We start from the raw sequence: 20,075 nt of genomic DNA on the forward strand, positions 1-20,075 counted from the left end.
CAGAATATTTCTCTAAATGTCTTGGGGATAATCAAATGTCTTTTAGCAAATGTGGGACAACTCTTTGTAGTCTTCTGTGACAGCAGGTTTTTTTGCCCGGTAACTCGCCAATGGACAGCATTTTTTGCCAGTTGTATTTCTTCTGGTAGTGTTCTGAACACTGACCTTAATTTAGGCTAGCAGGTCTTCAGATGTTGTCCGAGGTTCTTTTGTGACCTCCTAAAGGAGTCGTTGTCTCATTATTGGAATAATTTTAGTTGGTTGTCAATTCCTGGGAAAGTGTGCCACTGTTTCCAGTTTTCTACATTTGTGGATAATGGCTTTGACAGTGGTTCACTGAAGCCCTAAAACCTTAGAAATGGCTTTGTAACCCTTTTTCCAGACTGATGGAGTTCAATCTTTTTTTTATTCTTCTTGAAAGTCTTCTTTGGCATGATGCATTGGTTCTTCAGGTCTTCTCTGACAGATTCTGTTTAAGTGATTTCTTGATTCAACAAGTATGGTGGTATCTGTTTTGGGCATGGCTTGTGAAATTGAACTTACCTTTCCCAAATTTGTGGTTAGTCACATTAACTTTGTGATTTAAACGGAGTTGGGTGATTACACAGAGTGTCAGAACGGTGTGTATTTCTTTTCCTTAATAAATGTAATTTTCATTTGAAAACTGCATTTTGTTTTTCCTTGAGTTGTCTCTTTGTGATTTTCCCATTAAAATTGGTTTGATTATTTGAATATTTGGTGTGAGATAGAGATGCAAAAAAAAAAAAAAGCTGAAATAAGGAAGGTGCCAAATACTTTTTTGCATTCAATGGCATCACCCGGCCCAGGATGGAATTTAAAAAAGGAAATGAAATTCTGATTGGGTTGCTTGTCAACTCTTCCCGCTTAATCAAATAAAAGTTGTTTTGTTTGATTAAATTAGATCTTAATTACTGTATTTCTGTGATAGGAGGAGGATCTTCATAAATAAAGCCACAGCGTTCTCTCATAAAACCAAACCAAAGCGTCATTTAGAGCAGCATGAATGACTTAGTGATTATTCCTGTCATTCTGTTTTTCAGCCACAGTCACCTTCACTCACTGCCATTTCAAAAAGAAGGAATAAAACACAATCAATGGACAATAAATTTGCATGTTCATGAGCTTCACTGTATTGATTTCAAATATCATAATCACTAAGGTAAGGTCGAAATGCAGAGCTCTCAATTTACCAGTCGATCTACATTCCTACCCTCACCTATGGTCACGAGCTGTGGGTCGTGACCGAAAGAACAGGGTACAGGCGGCCAGAATGAGTTTCCTCCGCAGGGTTTAAGGGTTCTCCCTTAGAAATAGGATGAGAGGAGCCAAATCAGGTGGCTCGGGCATCTTATCCGGATGCCTCCAGGATGCCTCTCGTGTCCCACTGGCAAGAGACTCCGGGGATGACCCAGGACATGCTGGAGAAAGGGAAGTCTGGGTATCCTTGCTATAGCTGCTGCCCTCACAACGTGACCCGGAGAAGTGGTAGAAGATGGGTGGATGGATGGATGAGTGACCACTAAGGACAAATCTATGGAAAAATTAAAAATTAGGTGACCTACAGTCGACATACAATTGTAATTCAGTGTCTCAGGAAATCAAATCATAACCACAGCAAGAATCTCAAACATACATACATACATACGTTTTCTTAGCTGCTCATTCTCACAAGGTTGACGGGAGTGCTGGACCTTATCCCATCTGTCAACGGGCAGGAGGTTACACCCTGAACTTGTTCCCAACAAATCACAGGGCACATATAAGCAAACAACAATTCACACTCACATTCACATATATGGGTAATTTAGGGTCTTCAATTAACCTAGCATGCATGTTTTTGGGATGTGGGAGGGAACTGGAGTCCCCATGCAGAGAAAGCCAACACAGGCATGGGGAGAACATACAAACTCCACACAGGTGGGTCTGGGATTTGAAACCCGGTGTGACGGTCTGAGCGCTCCTGCGTGCTGAAAAGTCTCTTTGTGATCAATGTGCATGCGCTACTCTGGGAATGTCTGGCAGAATCACTTGTCAGAAACTGTTTCAACTCCCACCTCCAAAATAACTTGTTCTGGGTATGCGGGGATATTGTGTTTCAACTCTAACCTCCGAAATAATTTGTAATAACATTGATTCACAGTGGACCATTTTGCTGAGGCAGCAGACTGGAGCTGTGGCAGTAAATTGGTCGGTGCCTGTCACGGGGGTAAGCCCCGAAGACCTTGGTGGACACCTACAGTAAGGGATGCTGTCAAGCTGAAAAAGGAGTCCTATCGGGCTAAGTAATTGCTCTCTTAACCTAATAAGGAGTTTTGCCATCCGAAGTAGCAATCACTGAAATCAAGCATTTGCAAGAAATGGTGATGACTCTTACACATCACTCTGGTGGAATTTTATCCCACTCTTTGCAGAACTGTTTCAACTCCACCATATTGGAGGGTTTTCTTGCATGCACGGCCCGTTTAAGGTTACACCACAGCTTCTCAATTGGATTTAAATCTGCCACCACCATGATTCACTGTTGAACAGCTTCACTGTTCGCATATTGTTCTTTTTTAAGGACCGTGTTTCAAATCCCAGCCGTGCCTGTGTGGAGTTTGCATGTTCTCCCTGTGCCTGCGTGGGTTTTGCCCAGGCACTAAGGTTACTTCCCACCTACTAAAACCATACATAAATTGGAGACACTAAAATGCCCAGAGGTGTGATTGTGAGTGTGACTGTTGTCTGTCTCCAACATTCCCGTGACCCTTGTGAGGATAAGCGGCTAAGAAGATGGATGGATGGATGGATGGATGGATGGTTGGATGGATGGATGGACCACACAAACAGTCAATAAAACATCCTGAGCTTTCATTTCAGAGAGAAACAAAGACAAACTATATGGCAATAATGTATTTTATGCTGAGTACCTCAATTTTCGGTTGTTACTACTCAGATATAATTCTGCAAAGTGGTATAACGTGAAAGTAAACTGTTAATTAATGTTATTGTTTCAGTTAGAATTCTTTGGGGTCATTGACTGTCCGCACAGCTGCTGCGAATACCAGGAGAAACAGAAAATTTCAGGAAATTATCACTCATCCATGTGTTACTGGCAATCTCATTTAATTATAAATATTTAAATATTTTTCAATCAGGCTTCTGTTAATTTTTAATCTTCAGCACATGTAGTACATTTTTCAGCTCTCTGATGAACTATTTCTATAGACAATTTTTACAAATCCCGTATAATTATATATTCTGAATTTTATGAATGTCTCCTAATGCGTTCGGTCTTGAAACCATGAATTGATACTTTGACTGATGATCGTACATTTCATACAGTTCATTTTTCTGAGTCATAAATCAAGTTCTTGTTTATTGGTACAGTCCCTGCAGGCCGCAGTGGGATGAATGAGAATGGAACATCAAACTAACAAGCATCCTCTTGGGAAACCTCTAAACACAACTTATGGTCTCACACCTACAGTGAAGAAAAGTATTTTAACACCCTGGGATATTCCAAGTTCTCCCACTTAGAAATCATAGAGGGGTCTGAAGTTTTCATAGGTGCATGTCCACTGTGAGAGAGAAAATCTAAAAAGAAAAATCCAGAAATTACAATGTATGATTTTTTTCATTTGTGTGATACAGTTGCAAATAAGTATTTGAACACCTGCCTATCAGCTGGAATTCTGACCCTCAGAGACCTCTTAGTCTTCCTTTAAAAGTCCACCTCTACTCCATGTATTATCCTGAATCAGATGCACCTGTGTGAGGTAATTAGCTGCAAAAAGACACCTGTTCACCCCATACAATCAATAAGACTCAAAATTGTAACATGTCCAATACCAAAGAGCTGTCCAAAGACACCAGAGACAAAATTGTACAACTCCCCATGGCTGGAAAGGGCTACAGAGAAATTGTCAAGCAGCTTGGTGAAAAAAGCAGTCATTTGAAAATGGAAGAAGCTAAACATGACAGTCAATCTCAATCGGAGTGGAGCCCCATGCAAAATATCACCTCGCGGGGTCTCAATGATCCTTAGAAAGGTGAGGAATCAGCCCAGGACGACACGACAGGACTTGGTCAATGCCCTGAAAAGAGCTGCGACCACCGTTTCCAAGGTTGGTAATACACTACGACGTCATGGTTTAAAATCATGCATGGCACACAAGGTTCCCCTGCTTAAACTAGCACATGTCAAGGCCCATCTTAAGTTTACCAATGACCATTAGGTCATGGATGGGTCTTTCAACATGACAATGACCCGAAGCACTCAGCCAGGAAAACCAATGAGTGGCTCCGTAAGAAGCATATCAAGGTTCTGGCGTGGCCTAGCCAGTCTCCAGACCTAAACCCAATAGAAAATCTTTGGAGGGAGCAAAAACACCATGTTTCTCAGCAACAGGCCAGAAACCTGTTTGATCTAGGGAAGATCTGTGTGGAGGAGTGGGCCAAAATCCCTCCTGCAGTGTGTGCAAACCTGGTGAACAACTACAGGAAACGTTTGAGGTCTGTAATTGCAAACAAAGGCTAGTATACCAAGTGTTAACATTGGTTTACTCAGGTGTTCAAATACTTATTTGCAGCTGTATCACACAAATAACTCGTTAAAAAATCATAAATTGTGATTTCTGGATTTTTCTGTTTAGATTACCTCTCTCACAGTGGACATGCACTACAATGAAAATTTCAGACCCCTGTATAATTTCTAAGTGGGAGAACTTGCAATATACCAGGGTGTTCAAATACTCATTTCCTTCACAGTACCTTTGTAATGAAGCAGTTCTGTTAGAGATACTGACTGATACTCTTTCCATCTCTGACCCAGCGAAATCTCTGAAGCCTGATGTCTATTCCCCGGAGCCCCACATCCAGTGAGGATGACATGGCCCAGAGTTTTTCTGATTACTCAGAAGACTGCGCTTCTGAAAGCTCCCATGAAGAAACCATTTATGAAACTATAAGGGCAACTGCTGAGTCATCACCACGCCCCATGGACGACATCCAAATAAACTCTCTGGTCATCCGTGTTATCATCCCCGACCTGCAGCAGACAGTAAGTGACTTTGATTGATGGTACAAAGGGGGAAGTGAGCCTTACAAGGTGCAAGGTACTTGAATTGTCACTTCTACAAAATACGCAGCAGATACAGAGGATTGAAATTATGCTACTCAAGGGGTATTACATAATAGAGTAAGCACTTCATTTTGTTCCTAATGGAAGTCATTATTAAACAGAAAATAAATATAACATTTTAACACTAGCATTTGCAGTCTTATTTTTGCAGTCTTCTGATTGAGAACAAATACTCCCCCACTATGTTCAGCAATGGTTGGAGAAACGGCTGCAGAGTAGATATTAAAAGCATTTACATGTTGTCGAGAGTAATAAAAAAATACATTGAAACTATTATATGATGTATCGTTTATGGTTGTTCAACTGAGCTATTTGGCCGGAGTTGGTAGTCCATACATCTATTTTCATCGGCTTTTATCGCCAATTTATGGTCATGGATGAGCTGGAACCTATGCTAGCCGACCTGGTCAGACTGTACGAGGAGTCCTATTTGTATCTGTCGTAATTATGGGGAACGAGGCGCAAGTGTGCGCCTCACAGGTGGGTTGCTCTGTGTCGGGGACCGGGAAAGCCAGGACAGGGACCGGAAGAACCATGACAGGCACATGGAGACAGATAACAGTCGCACTCACAATCACACCTAGGGGCAATTTAGTGTCTTCAATGAATGCATGTTTTTGGTATGTGGAAGGAAAGCGCAGTGCCCAGGAAAAACCCACGCGGACACAGGGAGAACAATCAATCTTGAATAAAAAGGATAATGAAAAGCCAAAAAAAATTATCTTTTGTTTTTTAATTAAAAAAAAAACAAGCAAACAGGTAAATCCATAGGTGCTGAACCAAGTATGTAAGGGTCCACTGTCCTGAGCTCATCCAAAATCCTCATGTTAGAGACATTCGTGAACTTCACTCTTTTGCAGACGACTCTCTGTCACGATCATGCCTGTATGAATTGAGTAGTACCAGAAAAGTAAAATGAAAAAGAGAATGACAAAAACTAATTCATTGCAGTCTAGCCCAGTCAATCACAGGGCAGTTGTGACTGGAGCAACCAGTGCGAATTGGCTCCACGGTAGGAGCCGTGAACCACTACAGAGACAATGAAAAAAATTGTACTTACTGGGTGACAATGGCTGCCAAATTCAGCATTGCCTTATTAAAATAATGTGGACTTCATAGCTGTCAGTATTAAATACATATGAAGATAACTGTACTGAAACATTGTCAGTGGTTGGGTTTGTGGGGAAGCCTGGGGAAGTAGGGAGGCAAGGCAAGAGCCCAAGAAAAAAAAGATATTTACATTTAAAAGTCAAATGGAAACACAAATCATAGAGCAACTTTTAAATTAACAAGGTCGTAATATCTGAAGTAAAAGTAACAAAGAAACACGGAAATCAAAATACTGGGTGACTCCGCCTTTTGCCCTTAAATAGCTGGATTTTCCATCTGAGCCACCGTGCTGCCTTAAATAATTCAGAAGCTCCAAAATTGTAATGCTGCTTTGGTTGAGATGTCAAAATAATTATTTTTAAGGCATTTTTTCTTTGTCTCCACCCGAAAAGCTCCCTCAGCTGCCTCAGGTTTTGCTTATGCTATGCTGGAACCACTTTTCACAGTGATTTACACCTCCATTCAGATGCAGTATATAATACACAAAATCAGCCATCTCAAAACCTTTCACGCTTGTCCTCCTTGCAAATTGTAAATCCTATATTAATCTATTAGCGCATACTCACACCAGAGTATAGAAAATAGACTGCATGGGAATTTTAGTCATTTTTCAGAATCAATCCTGAATCCAGAATCTGTCCTAATCTGTTTGTCTGAGGAGTCAAATTGGCACAATTTTCTGCATGTGCAAACCTTGAGTAAATCAGGACCAGAATGTTTTTTGGGGTTTTTTGGAGGGGCATGCAAAAACACATATGACAACTTAAACTATGCGATGACCAGCAGATTTCTTATTTTGCTGATTTGCTAAAATTTACAGAAGGTAATGTTTTCTGCTTGTCTTTGCAAACAGTTTTTGCTCATACCGTGGTACTGTACAGTACATGAAATATTCATTGTAATAGGGAATGCAGTGCAGTTCTGATGTGATGCCTTATTCATTGGGTAAATGCATGTTCCATTGTTTGTTGCCACTGTCGTGCTTTTTAATTTTACTGCCAAGTTCTAAATTGTTCTTTTCCTGGCAGTAACATTAAGGTTAGCTGGTAGGTGTCCTGTTGATATTGCCATTGTTTATTCATAGCTAATGCTGTCTTTTCAGTGTAATCATTTTGGAAAATCATTTTTGAAAACTCATTTTTTTTCCCAACATACAGTATCAGAGAAATATGTTTAATCCTTAGGAACTTTTAATGGTAGAGCTCAAGCAGCAACAACAACAAAAAAATCATTAGGGCTGAATTCAATAAATGTTCAGACATTGTTACACTGTTCCCTGTGTTAGAAACAGACAGTTATTGTAAAATGTCAACATGTATAAACTTGTGTGCTTATTTATGATTAAAGTCCACGGTATCAATTTGGTTTTAACTAACCTGATTTTCCATCAGGGAAGCTACCATCAGTTTTATAGTGCATGTATTCACTCCCTTCTGCAATCGAAGTCGTTTTTGATTAATAGTTAACAGTTGAGCGAGGTGTGGTTTCAGCGTCTTCAGCCGACATGGCCACAGCATTTGAGAATGGAGACAAAGACTTGATTCTTCTCCATTTTGAAGCCTCTACATCAGGGGTCTCAAACACAATTTACCTTGGGGCTGGATACAGCGTACACCAAGTTGGGCCGCACCCTTGGTGCACAAACACGCACAGCCAATTTCAATTACAAATTTAAAAGAAAATCTAATCTCAAAATCTGAAAAAAACTCAAGATACACAAGGACGCTGATTTCAACAAGTTGGGTGCAAAACTATGAATAAAACGCTTAATGGCAACGTTGGAGTAATTTTCACTCATAGAAAAGTGTTTCTCTACTTGCATCAAACCCGGTCGATGTCAGTCCCCCGAGAGCCATATACCCGCATGTGATTGGTTGGGTCATCAGTTCTGCACACACTGTAAAGGTCCCATTCATGTAAAGCTCGACAGTTGCACTAACATGAATCTTTCATATAAAGGTAGGGGCCACTAAAAATCATCTCACGGACTACAAACGTCCCGCGGGCCGCCAGTTTGGGACCCCGGCTCTAATATATTTAATTATCTTTTTTATCATTTACATTTTTCTCTGTTGTGTCTAATTTACAATGCATTTTTGTTTGATTTACAGGGTAGTTAATTGTCCATCCATTCATTTTCTTAGCTGCTTATCCTCACAATGCTCCCAGGAGTGCTGGCACCTATCCCACTTTTCAATGGGCAGGAGGCAGGGGATACCCTGAACTGGTTGCCAGCCAATCACAGGGCACATGGAAATAGACAACAGTCGCACTCACAATCACACGTAGGGGCAATTTAGAGCCTTCAATTAATGTTGCATGTTTTTGGGATGTGGTAGGAAAACAGACTGCTCGGAGAAAACTGATGGAGGCACAGGGAGAACATGCATACTCCACACAAGCGGGGCTGGGATTGAACCCTGGACCTCAGAATTGTGAGGCCAAGACTTTACAGCTGCGCCACCATTCCACTACAGTGAATTGTTTTGTTCAAAAATTGTTTCCCAAAAAAAACAACTTCTTACTTCAGAATTGAGCAAAGAATTTCAGGGAGTAGAGTTCCAAGATTGCTCATCCTCCTAGCTTTTATCATTGATTAGGGCTGCTATCACTCCCTGAGCAGCACACGAGGCTGTAAATGCTCATTTTCAGAATGCCAAACTGAAGCTCTCATAATCCTTTCATATTTGAAAAAGGCCGGAAATAATTGATTTTTTTCCCTTTTTTTTTTTTTATAGAAGCCAGGCCACTAAGACTAGGGAAACGAGAGGCAGGTGACTGTTGTTGATTTTGATTCACAATGAACAGAGTGGCAATGTTGGCATAGACAGTACCATTATTCAGAACAATAAAAAGCTCAACAATGTTGTATTACTTCAGCCATCTGTTTTCTATGCTGCTTATGCTGCTCAGGGTCACAGTGTGCAGGCTTCTATTCCAGCATGCTTCAGGCAAAAGGGAAACTACACCAAGGACTAGTCACTCGTCAATCACAGTTGAAACCACAAGTTATTTATGTACCGTTTTTTTTTTTTTAATCAGACATTACATATTGTACCTAGCGAGGCCTCCCTGCTGTACATGCAGGCTATGATGTTTTTTTCACACATCTCAAACCATGTGACAGTTTGAGCTGAAGCTGCTCCCAATCATGAGTTGAAAAAAAATAACCTAGTTCATTGGCACATATTACTAAACTACTATTCGGAGTAAAAAAAATATTTTTTTGTGCACACAAAATAAAGTAAATTTCCTTGCACATGAAGACGTTATTGCATACACATTGAGTAGTCGTAGCGCTGTACTGGACTAGAAGGTAACCAAATCAAATCCACTATTATGGACCTGCGACAAACAATAGGTGAAATTGGAAGGCATATGCGATGGCTTCAGCGTAAGTTTATTTTATATTCTTTACATTCTTATGTTCTCGTTAATATCCATGATCAATGTGTAGTTTACGAGCTTCAGCTTCACCTCCTTCAGAAAGAGGGTGCACTCGATATGCTTATCCTCGTGTCCAGTGTGGAGCCGCTGCTATTTCATGCAGACCCTGTAACTATTTTGTGAGCACAAAGCGGTAGTAATTTGTGCACACAAAATAGTAGTTTGTGCACACAAAATAGTAGTTCGTGCAAACAAAATACTTTTTCCCTGTCATGTCATATCTGGGGCTCTGTTGGTTTCAACTGTAAAAAAAACAAAAACATTCAGAACCAAATCATTTCTTAGTGAGAATTTGACTCATTATCCTGAAGTTGGGCGAATGAAAAACCACACAACATTGATTTCATGTTGTCAATGTAAAGGGGACAAAGTTTTTTTTCTTTTGGGCAGGGGGTGGCAAATTGAGTCCACTGAGAGAGAGAGGGGGAGAGAAAGAGAGAGAGAAAGAAAGAAAGACATTCTTTGGACACTATTGGACAGCAGTTAGAAAGAGATAAAACTTTGTCCTACCCCTGTTCTCTCTATAGTTTCGATTTATAATGTTGTGGTGGTCTACATAATTCACCCACGGGACCCTGAGTTAGGTTACGAGGTTCCGCACGAACATTATTGTTGGTTACACTTCCGTTGTTAGTGTGTTTGAGAGTTCCCGCCCTAATGGGTTCACTCTGTCGATGTCTGCAATAAAACGAGGTTTGCTCCTGTGTTCAACACTCTGCCTCCGACTCCTTTTCTTCGGCGCTACAATGTCATATTTATGCCCTCTCTCCCACTCACATCCTGCTGGTCCAATCAGTTTTAGTATGAGTAATATACTGCAGATTATAACCCAATTCGTCACTTTAAACTCCTCCCTTTGCACAATTGTCATTGCACTGATCTATAACGGGAACCGCGAATGGGTAAGCGCACTTTGTTTAAGCCTAACATAATGTGGAGTGTTGGCGTATGTCACGGACGAGACTCGGGGGTGGACCCAAATGCACGACTCAGGTGAGAGGTAAGCAGTGCGGAATAAGCCTTTATTCGTTCCAATGTCGGTTACCAGGGAGTCAGTCCAAACAAGCAGCAAGATCAGTAACGGCAGGCTTACGGGGTAGGTCGGGAGACAGGCGTTGGTCGGTACACGGGAGGTAGACGTCAGGAGTACGGTAGTGCGGGAACGAGGCATGAGAGGCACGATCTAGCAGAGTCTCTGTCGTCCCCCGGGTCCTATATGTACTGGGTCTAATCGGAGGTCATGAGGCGCAGGTGTGACCCTTCCGATTAGACGGCCACGCCCAGCCCTGGCTGGAATCCAGGATCATGACAGCGTACTCTTAATTGCTCTAAATGAAGAAGACTGCATCTTGCACATCTGTGACTCGTTCCTATTAACTGAATGTGTATTGTTCTTTGTTCTTGTCAGCTTGTTTGTTTTATGTTCTGAATGTCGTACCAAACGGCACGGTGGCGCAACTGGAAAGCGTTGGCCTCACAGTCCTGTTGTCATTCTCCCCCTGCCTGCGTGAGTTCTCTCCAGGCACTCCGGTTTCCTCCCACATCCCAAAAAACATGCAAAATTAAATGGACACTCTAAATTGCCCCGAGGTGTGATTGTGAGTGCGTCTGTTTGTCTTGACGTGCCCTGTGATTGGCTGGCAACCAGTTCAGGGTGTATCCTGCCTGTTGAGAGCTGTGATAGGGTCCAGCACTCCTGCGACCCTCGTGAGTATGTGGCTAAGAAAATGGACAGAAGTAAGTATCTGCGACAGTATGGTTTAATGCGTAGAAAGAGTACCACAGATGCATTATTTGCCTTGAGCATGCTAGTGGAAAACTACAGAGAAGGTCAGAAGAAGCTACGTTGTGTCTTTGTGGATCTCGAGAAAGCCTATGACAGAATACCAAGAGAGGAAGTGTGGTACGACATGTGTAAATCTAATCTGGAGGAGAAATATGTTAGAATAGTACAGGACATTTATGAGGTGTTTGAGGATGCTTTTTTCCTCTGCGTGTTCGTTTAATTTCGGGTAGTGAGAATGTTGGTTATCCAAATAAAGGCTGGAGATGATGAACAGTTTCTTTGAAGAATTTACTTAAAGAATATAGATGAATATTCCCTGCTTATGAGTTACAGACAATGGCTTGTAGAGAGCACATCACAAGTGCGAAGATACAGAGAAGTACACATCCTTTATCTTGTCAGAAGGGCGGACTATGGGTGGTATCAAACCTGTGGCGTGAGATCGGGGCTTTCCACTTAGACAAAGGGTTTCTGTCTCAACCGGTTCTAGCTGGCAATGGATTATTACAAAGTGTCCAGTATGCAGTTCATCAAGGTTAGCCTACGTGCACAGATGCGCTCAAGGACACATCTGGCTCGATCTTAGGACATGAGGAAATTATGTAGTCATGACTAAATATGGGCATAAGACATACTCCAGAGGGCAGCAGAACGGTGGTGAGGTGTGCCGTAGATGTGACAGAAGAATTCAAGGTGGAGGTGGGCTCAGCTCTTCCTGTTTGCTGTGGTAATGGATATGGTGACAGATGAGGTTAGACTGGAATCCCCTTGGACCATCATGTTCGCATATGATATTGTGATATGCAGTGAAAGCAGGGAGAGGGTGGAGGAACAATTAGAAAGATTGGAGGCATGCACTGGAAAGGAGAGGAATGAAGGTTAGCCAAAGTAAAACAAAATATGTGTGCGTGAATGAGAGGGGTGGAGGGGGAAGAGTGAAGCTCCAGGGAGAAGAGGTAGTGAAGATGAAAAACTTCAAATTCTTGGGCTCAACAATCCATAGCGATGGTGAGTGTGGTCAGGAAGTGAGGGAAACGGGTCCATGCAGGTTGGAACCGCTAGCAGAAGGTGTCTGGTGTGCTATGTGACAGAAGAGTCTCTGCTAGGATGAAGGGCAAAGTTAATAAAATATCTGTGAAGCAGGCCATGATGTATGGATTTGATGGATGTTGTGAGGGAAGACATGAAGGCGGTTGGTGTTATAGATGAAGCTGCAGGAGATAGGCTTCGATGGAAAAAGATGACACGCTGTGGCGAACCCTAACGGGACAAGCCGAAAGGAAAAGAAGACGATTGTTCATTATCTGTACTGTTTTAAAGTTGGACAAATTTGAGTGCATTTGAATTAATAAATCGTGTCTCAATTATTGCTATGTAGTTTGAGAGATTCATAATTCTTTAACTCTTTTTTTAAATTTAAAAATAGGATAAGTGTTATTTTTGTCGGTGCTATCACATTTCTCCGAATGTAAGTCAAGTATGGCAATAACAGTGCACAAAAAAAAGTTTTTGTTTGAGACATTCTTGGTTTTATAGAGAATTGTTAGGTTGTTTGGACATTTTGCTTTTCACATTATATATATTTGGCTACCAAGATAGTTTCACATCAATTATCACTCCAACAATGATACCACCATTGTACTCCAACAAAATTTATCTTCAACACACAGACAGAATTATGCACGTTAGCCTCATAGCTGTGAGGACTGCAGTTAAAATCCAGGTTTGCCTTTGTAGAGTTAACATGTTCTCCTGGTGTCTGCGTTGGTTTCCTCTCACATCCAAAAAACACGCATGGTTATCTTAATTGAAGATTCTAAATTATTCATCGGTGTGAATGTTTTTTTGTTTTTGTTTGTTTGTCAATATGTGCCCGGCGATTTATCAGTTCAAGGTGTACCCCATTGCTCACCTAGAGTCATCTGGGATCGGGTCCAGCACGCTTGCCACCCTAGTGAGGCTAAGTGGTATGGAAAATGGATGAATGCAATATAACACAATTTTGACCGGGTTATTTATTTGTCCAGTCTCATAAATGATTGTTTCTTTCAGTGATCACTACTTCATGACAAAACACTTTGTAACGTCATTTAGGCTTTTTGAACTGCAGTCAAAAGCTGTTTCAGGTTTTTTAACCATGGATTAAAGAAGTCAGGTCATCAGAAAAATATTCAGTCTAACCTTTTTATTGCCAACGAAAGATTTTATGTTCCACTGTAAAGTTGTGGACTGGACTGTAATGTTCAATCTGTTCAGATTTTATAGACTCAAGTTTGTGTTGATTTTCTTAAATACCCCATTGATTTTTCCTTCCTATTTTGCTCACCCCACTCTCTTCCCAAAAACAGAAATGTATGGGGTTCAACCCTAACGCAACAGTCTGGGTTGCCAAGCAGCGAATCCTGTGTACACTTAATCACAGCCTGAAGGACGTGCTCAACTATGGGCTTTTCCAGCCTGCCAACAGTCGGAGAGATGGCAAGTTCCTGGACGAAGAACATATCCTCCGAGAGTACCCTCAACCAATCAGCAGAGGTGTTCCATATTTGGAGGTACACAATAATTTAGATATTTTTTGTTACAGATTCAGTATATTCAGGGGGAGCAGTGTGTTTTTCATCCTGAACTTGGAAGTGTGAACCACATTTATACTTTAATTTATGGTTTGCTCGTCAGGTCTACAGTACATGTGTTTTGTGGATTTGAAGAAGGCGTTCGACTGTTTCATCAAGGAGTCATGTGGAGGGTGCTTACGGGGTATGGGGTACCAACCCCCCTGATATAGGCTGTCTAGTACCTGTATGACGAATGTCAGAGTTTGGTCCACATTGCTGGCAGTAAGGTGTATTTGTTTCCAGTGAGGGTTAGACTCAGTCAAGTCTTCCCTTTTTCATTGATTCTGTTCATAATTTTTATGGACAGAATTTCTTGGCACGGCCAAGGCATAGAGGGAGTCTGGTTTTGGTATTGTGTCTCTACTTTTTACAGATAATGTGGTTTGGGTGACTTCATTGAACTATGAGCTCCAACTCTCACTGGAGGTGTTTTCATTTGAGCGTGAATTGGTTGGGATCAAAATCCGCACCTCCAAATCTGAGACCATGGTCCTCAATCTAAAAAGGGTGGCGTATCTTCATAATTGTCCCAGGTAAAGGTGTTCAAGTATCTTGGGGTCTTGTTCACGAGTGAGGGAAGAATGGAGCAGGAGATTGACTGGTGAATTGGTGCAGGGTCTTAAATGATGTGTAATTTGTATTGGTCCATTGTGGTGAAGAATGAGCTAAGCCAGAAGGCAAAGCTCTCAATTTAACGCTAGATCTACATTTCTACCCTCACATATGGTCAAAAGGTGTGGGTCGTGACTGAAAGAACAAGATCCTGGATACAAGCGGGCCAAATAAGTTTCCTCTGGAGGGTGTCCGGGCTCTCTAGAAATAGGATGAATACAGTGGTTATCTGCAAGTGGCTTAATGTCGAGCCGCTCGTACTCCACATTGAGAAGAGCCAGATGAGGTGGCTGGGTCATTTGATTAGGATGTCTCCTAGACCATTCCCTGGTAATGCGTTCTGAGCATATCCAACAAGAAGGAGACCCCAGGGACAACTCAGAACACGCTGCAGCCACTATGTCTCCTAGCTGGCCTGGGAGTACCGAGGGATCCACCCAGATGAGCTGCATGAAATAGCTATGGAGATGAAAGTGTAGGCTTCCCTCCTAAAGCTAATGATCCCACGACCAGACCTCCAATAAGTGGAAGAAAATTGATGGATTGATGGATTATAACGTCACTGAAATTATTAAAGAGAAAATATTCAATACATAAATTGTTCATCCTGGATATTCATCTTTTGACCCTTGCATCAGTCAGACATGGCATCCATGCTTAGTTAACATATCAGGATTTACGTAGTTATTTTGTTTTAGCCGCTCTATTTTCATAGACTTTCAGTATGCTTCTCGCATGGTGCATTCTGACATTTTAAACACCTGCTTGGATTCTGGTGAAAGGATTCAACATTTTAATTGTTGTAATTCTATTTTCCACATCTCATTTGACCTACTATTTTTCTGGGAACGCTTGTTTTTTTATGTTTCAGCTCCTGTCTTTGTCATTACAGTTTCGCTACAAGAGCCGAGTCTACAGGCAGCCCAGTTTGGATGAGAAACAAATTGCCAAACTTCATACGAAGGTAAGAATTTCTCTATAATGGGTGTACAAAAACAAAATACAGGTACATTACATAATTAAGATTACATAGTGAAAATTTAGGCTTGAGGTTAAAGCAGTTGCTTTCAGCTTGATACTGCAAAGGGAGAACACATTCACTATTTACTTTGGGACACACAAAATAATTGTATATATTTCTTTCGGCTTGTCCCACACCCCACATCCCAGATGAACGCTCAAGTTCTTTTGGCACAGTTTATTATTATTATTATTATTATTTTTTACGCCGGATGCCCTTCCTGACACAACCCCTCTGGATTTATCTGGGGAGAGAGCTAGAGCCTATCCCAGCTAACTTCGGGCGAAGGCAGACTACACCTTGTACTGGTCGCCAGCCAGTTGCAAGGCAGATATCAACACCATCAGGCCCACTATTAGAGCAATCATTAGAACATGGAAGAAGCTAAACTTGGAGCCCCATGCAAGATATCACCTCGTGGGGTCTCAATGATCCTTAGAATCAGCCCAGGACTACACGACGGGACTTGGTCAATGACCTGAAAAGAGCTGGGACCAGCATTTCTGTTGGTGATACAAGACATGGTTTGAAATCATGCATGACATGGAAGGTTCCCCTGCTTAAACCAGAACATGTTAAGGCCTGTCTTAAATTTGCCAATGATAATTTGGATGATACAGAGGAGTCATTGGAGAAAGTTTTGGGGTCAGATGAGACCAAAATGGAATTTTTTGGTCATAATTCCACTAACCGTGTTTGGAGGAAGACGAATGATTTCCATCACAAGAACACCATCCCTACTGTGAAGCATGGGGGTGGTAGCATCATGCTTTGGGGTGTTTTTCTGCACATGGGACAGGACGACTGCAGTGTATTAAGGAGAGGATGACAGCGGCCATGAATTGTAGCATTTTGGGAAACAACCTCTTTCCCTCAGTCAGAGCATTGAAGATGGGTCAAATCTGGGTCTTTCAACATGACAATGACCCGAAGCACACAGCCAGGAAAACCAAGGAGTGGCTCCGTAAGAAGCATTTCAAGGCCTGGCCTAGCCAGTCTCCAGACCTAAACCCAATCGAAAATCTTTGGAGCGAGCTGAAACTCTGTGTTTCTCAGCGACACCCCAGAAATCTGTCTGATCTAGAAATGATCTGTGTGGAGGAGTGGGGCAAATTCCCTCCTGCAGTGTGTGTAAACCTGGTGAACAACTACAGGAAAGATTTGACCGCCGTTATTGGAACCAAAAGCTACTGTACCAAATATTAACATTGGTTTTCTCAGCTGTTCAAATACTTATTTGCAGCGGTATCACACAAATAAATTGTAAATAAAAAAATCATACATTGTGATTTCTGAATTTTTCTTTTTAGATTATCTCTCTCACAATGGACATGCACAATTTTGTCTCTGGTGTCTTTGGACAGCTCTTTGGTCGTGGCCATGTTACACGTTTGAGTCATACTGACTGTATGGGGTGGACAGGTGTCTTTATGCAGCTAACGACCTCACACGGGTGCATCTGATTCGGGATAATACATGGAGTGGAGGTGGCCTTTTAAAGGTGGAGTAACAGGTCTTTCAGGGTCAGAATTCTAGCTGATGGACAGGTGTTCAAGTACTTATTTGCAGCTGTATCACACAAATAAATCGTTTAAAAAATCATACATTGTGATTTCTGGATTTTTCTTTTTAGATTATCTCTCTCACAATGGACATGCACCTACGGTGAAAATTTCAGACCCCTCCAAGATTTCTAAGTGGGAGAACTTGCAATATAGCAGGGTGTTCAAATACGTATTTTCTTCACTGTACACATGAAGAATTTCACTCCCACAAGTGACCAATTTTTGCAACTTCTGTTGGTCAGAAAGGACTGAGTGTGGGTCCTATTCTGTTTTGTTTGTACATAATGTCAATGATGCAAAGTGGTTTATGAATGAGCAAGAAAATGCTCATCAAGCCTTAGTGAACTTAAATTGACGAATGGTCGTTGCAACAGACAGTGAGCTCCAACAAAAAAAATGCAATTTTTTCCACAATTGATGCAAAAGAAATGGAGGTGGTAAATTGTTTAAATACCTCAGTATCACTGGAGGTCCCCAACTAAAGTATAATGCACATATCAAGTGTTGTGAAAATCAGTTTGAAATATTTTTTACTTATCATATGTTAAACCCACAACTGGGGACAGGCCACTGATTCAGCATCAAGGCCAATTTTTCACTGTACAAACAAGAAGTAAATAGGAAATCAGGAAACCACAAAAATGGCATCACTGTAAAAGTGTGTAAAAATGCAACATATTTAATGAAATTAAAAATGTTTTGAAACTTAAATTTAAATGCTTAAATGGGCTGTGTCTCAATGAATTCAAAAGAATTACAACAGTAGGAGAATAATGAGTGATGTGGCTCAGCAGACGTGCAAAATTAAAAAGGACAGAGCAACAGTTGGACGAGCATACCGCTCAGTGAAAGGTGTGCAGTTATGCAATTCTACCACCAATAAAATCTCCAACACAATAGGAACTCCTTAATCCAATAGTGAAACTTGTGCTAAAGCAGCTGCAGAGACGTAGACATTGAGCCTCATTTTCTAATCAACATTTTTAAATTTATCTCATCTTCCAATTCAATAATAGCTTTTATCTGGTGCTGCAGGCTGTTTTTTTCATTTATGTATTTTTCATTTAATTTTTAGAAGTATTGCTTTACTGTGTGTAAATTCTGCTCAAGGACAAAAACTCCAAATTAGCTGAAGCTTGACGTCTTATATACATCTCATTTAGCCAATCTGTGGCAATATGTTGGTTGTAGAGTGTCTGTTTAATCAATGATTTCTCTCATTCCAAAAAAAGAGCTACCGAAACCACAATACCCACTTTTGAAGGTTGTAGTTTCAACTAGTTCTACATCTGTTGCCAACAGAATGGCCAACTGGTAACACACAATTTAGTGCACGCTATTTGTGATTTTAGTAATTCAGGCCCTGCAAGTTGGAAACTGCAACAGATCATTCTCAAACCAAGTGACATCTTTTTATCGTTTCAAATCTGAGAATTCAGACAAATTCAAGTCAAATCAGTCTGCTGGGAAAGAAGTTGAAAAAACACATTTTAAGCACTTTTAAAATATAATAGAAGGGTGTAAGCTTACAAGGAATTTCCTTTCATCCATCCATCCTTTTTCTGGACTGCTTATTCTCACTTGCGGTTGCAAACGTGCAAGAGCCTAATCCAGCTATCTTCGGACGAGAGGCAGCGGACACCATAAATTGGTTGTTTTTCAATTTATTCAGCGACTCAAATATAATGTTGATGGTAAAGGGGAAGTGTGTCTGTTGAACGCCTTCACTGTTCGCGTAATGTTCTTTTTTAAAGACCGGGTTTCAAATCCCAGCCCTGCCTGTGTGGAGTTTGCATGTTCTCCCCATGCCCGAATGGGTTTTCTACGGGCACTCTGGTTCCCTCCCGCATCCCAAAAACATGCAACATTAATTGGACACTCTAAATTGCCCCTAGGTGTGGTTGTGAGTGTGACTGTTGTCTGTCTCTATATCCTGGGCGATCCTTGTGGGGATAAGCGGCTAAGAAAATGGATGGATGGATTCTTTATTAACAGTGGGGAAATTCAAGTTTCACACCGGCAAAGTGGACAGTTGCAGTACAGTGGAATCAGTCCAGGGTGCACCCTGACTCTTGTCTTAAGTCAGATCCGATGTCCTTGAACTTTCCTATGACCTTGATCAGGATACACAGCACAGAAGGGATGGATGAATTTTGTATATGAAATTATTGCTCATTCATCTCGCGAACCTACGCTCCCTAGTGAACAAAATGGATGAACCTCTGCTTCTGATCAGGACCTGCAAAGACTTTGGACGTTCTGCAGCTCTGTGCTTTACAGAGACTTGGCTTTGTGGACAGACCACGGACACCACCATTACACTTCCGGGCTTTCAACTCCACCGTGCAGACAGCATCCTGGAGCTAACACAGATATCGAAAGGTGGTGGAATATACTTTGACATCAATGAAAAATGGTGCACGGACATTACACAGCTAAACAGACTGCAGCCCGGTTTTAGAGTCATTCTTTTTTAACTGTAAGCCGTTTTATTCACCACGTGGGTTTGCATCTTTTATTTAGTCGTTTGTACATTCCGCCTCAAGCTAGCACTGCTAACACTCGCCGAGCAGGTAAACGAGATAGAGAAAAAACACATTCCCCGCTCATTATCCTAGGAGATTTCAACACAGCTAAACTTAATCACAAACTCCCTAAATATAAGCAGCACGTGAAATGTCCGACAGAGGCAAGTAACACCCTAGACTATTGTTACACTTTCATAAAAAACTCATATCGTGCAATTCCTCGCGCACCCATTAGCTTCTCTGATCAC

At 41.4% G+C, this 20,075-nt stretch overlaps 1 protein-coding gene across 13 annotated transcripts in view; it reads left to right on the forward strand.

Moving 5' to 3' along the window:
• shank2b (SH3 and multiple ankyrin repeat domains 2b) overlaps nucleotides 1–20,075 on the forward strand; it is a 292,642-nt gene that overhangs the window by 41,635 nt on the left and 230,932 nt on the right. For 7 of the 13 annotated variants that reach the window (XM_061815646.1, XM_061815649.1, XM_061815651.1 and 4 more), the window contains 3 exons: nucleotides 4,835–5,062; nucleotides 13,835–14,038; nucleotides 15,606–15,677. In XM_061815646.1, the coding sequence (XP_061671630.1) occupies nucleotides 4,853–5,062; nucleotides 13,835–14,038; nucleotides 15,606–15,677 (486 nt within the window). In that variant the 5' untranslated portion in view covers nucleotides 4,835–4,852. Of the gene's footprint in view, nucleotides 1–2,173; nucleotides 2,304–4,834; nucleotides 5,063–10,508; nucleotides 10,701–13,374; nucleotides 13,454–13,834; nucleotides 14,039–15,605; nucleotides 15,678–20,075 lie in introns of those variants that run through there. The other 6 variants (XM_061815658.1, XM_061815653.1, XM_061815648.1 and 3 more) reach the window with 5 other exon arrangements.

This window comes from Syngnathoides biaculeatus, chromosome 3, assembly GCF_019802595.1.
Source record: "Syngnathoides biaculeatus isolate LvHL_M chromosome 3, ASM1980259v1, whole genome shotgun sequence".
NCBI classification, from domain to species: Eukaryota; Metazoa; Chordata; class Actinopteri; order Syngnathiformes; family Syngnathidae; genus Syngnathoides; species Syngnathoides biaculeatus.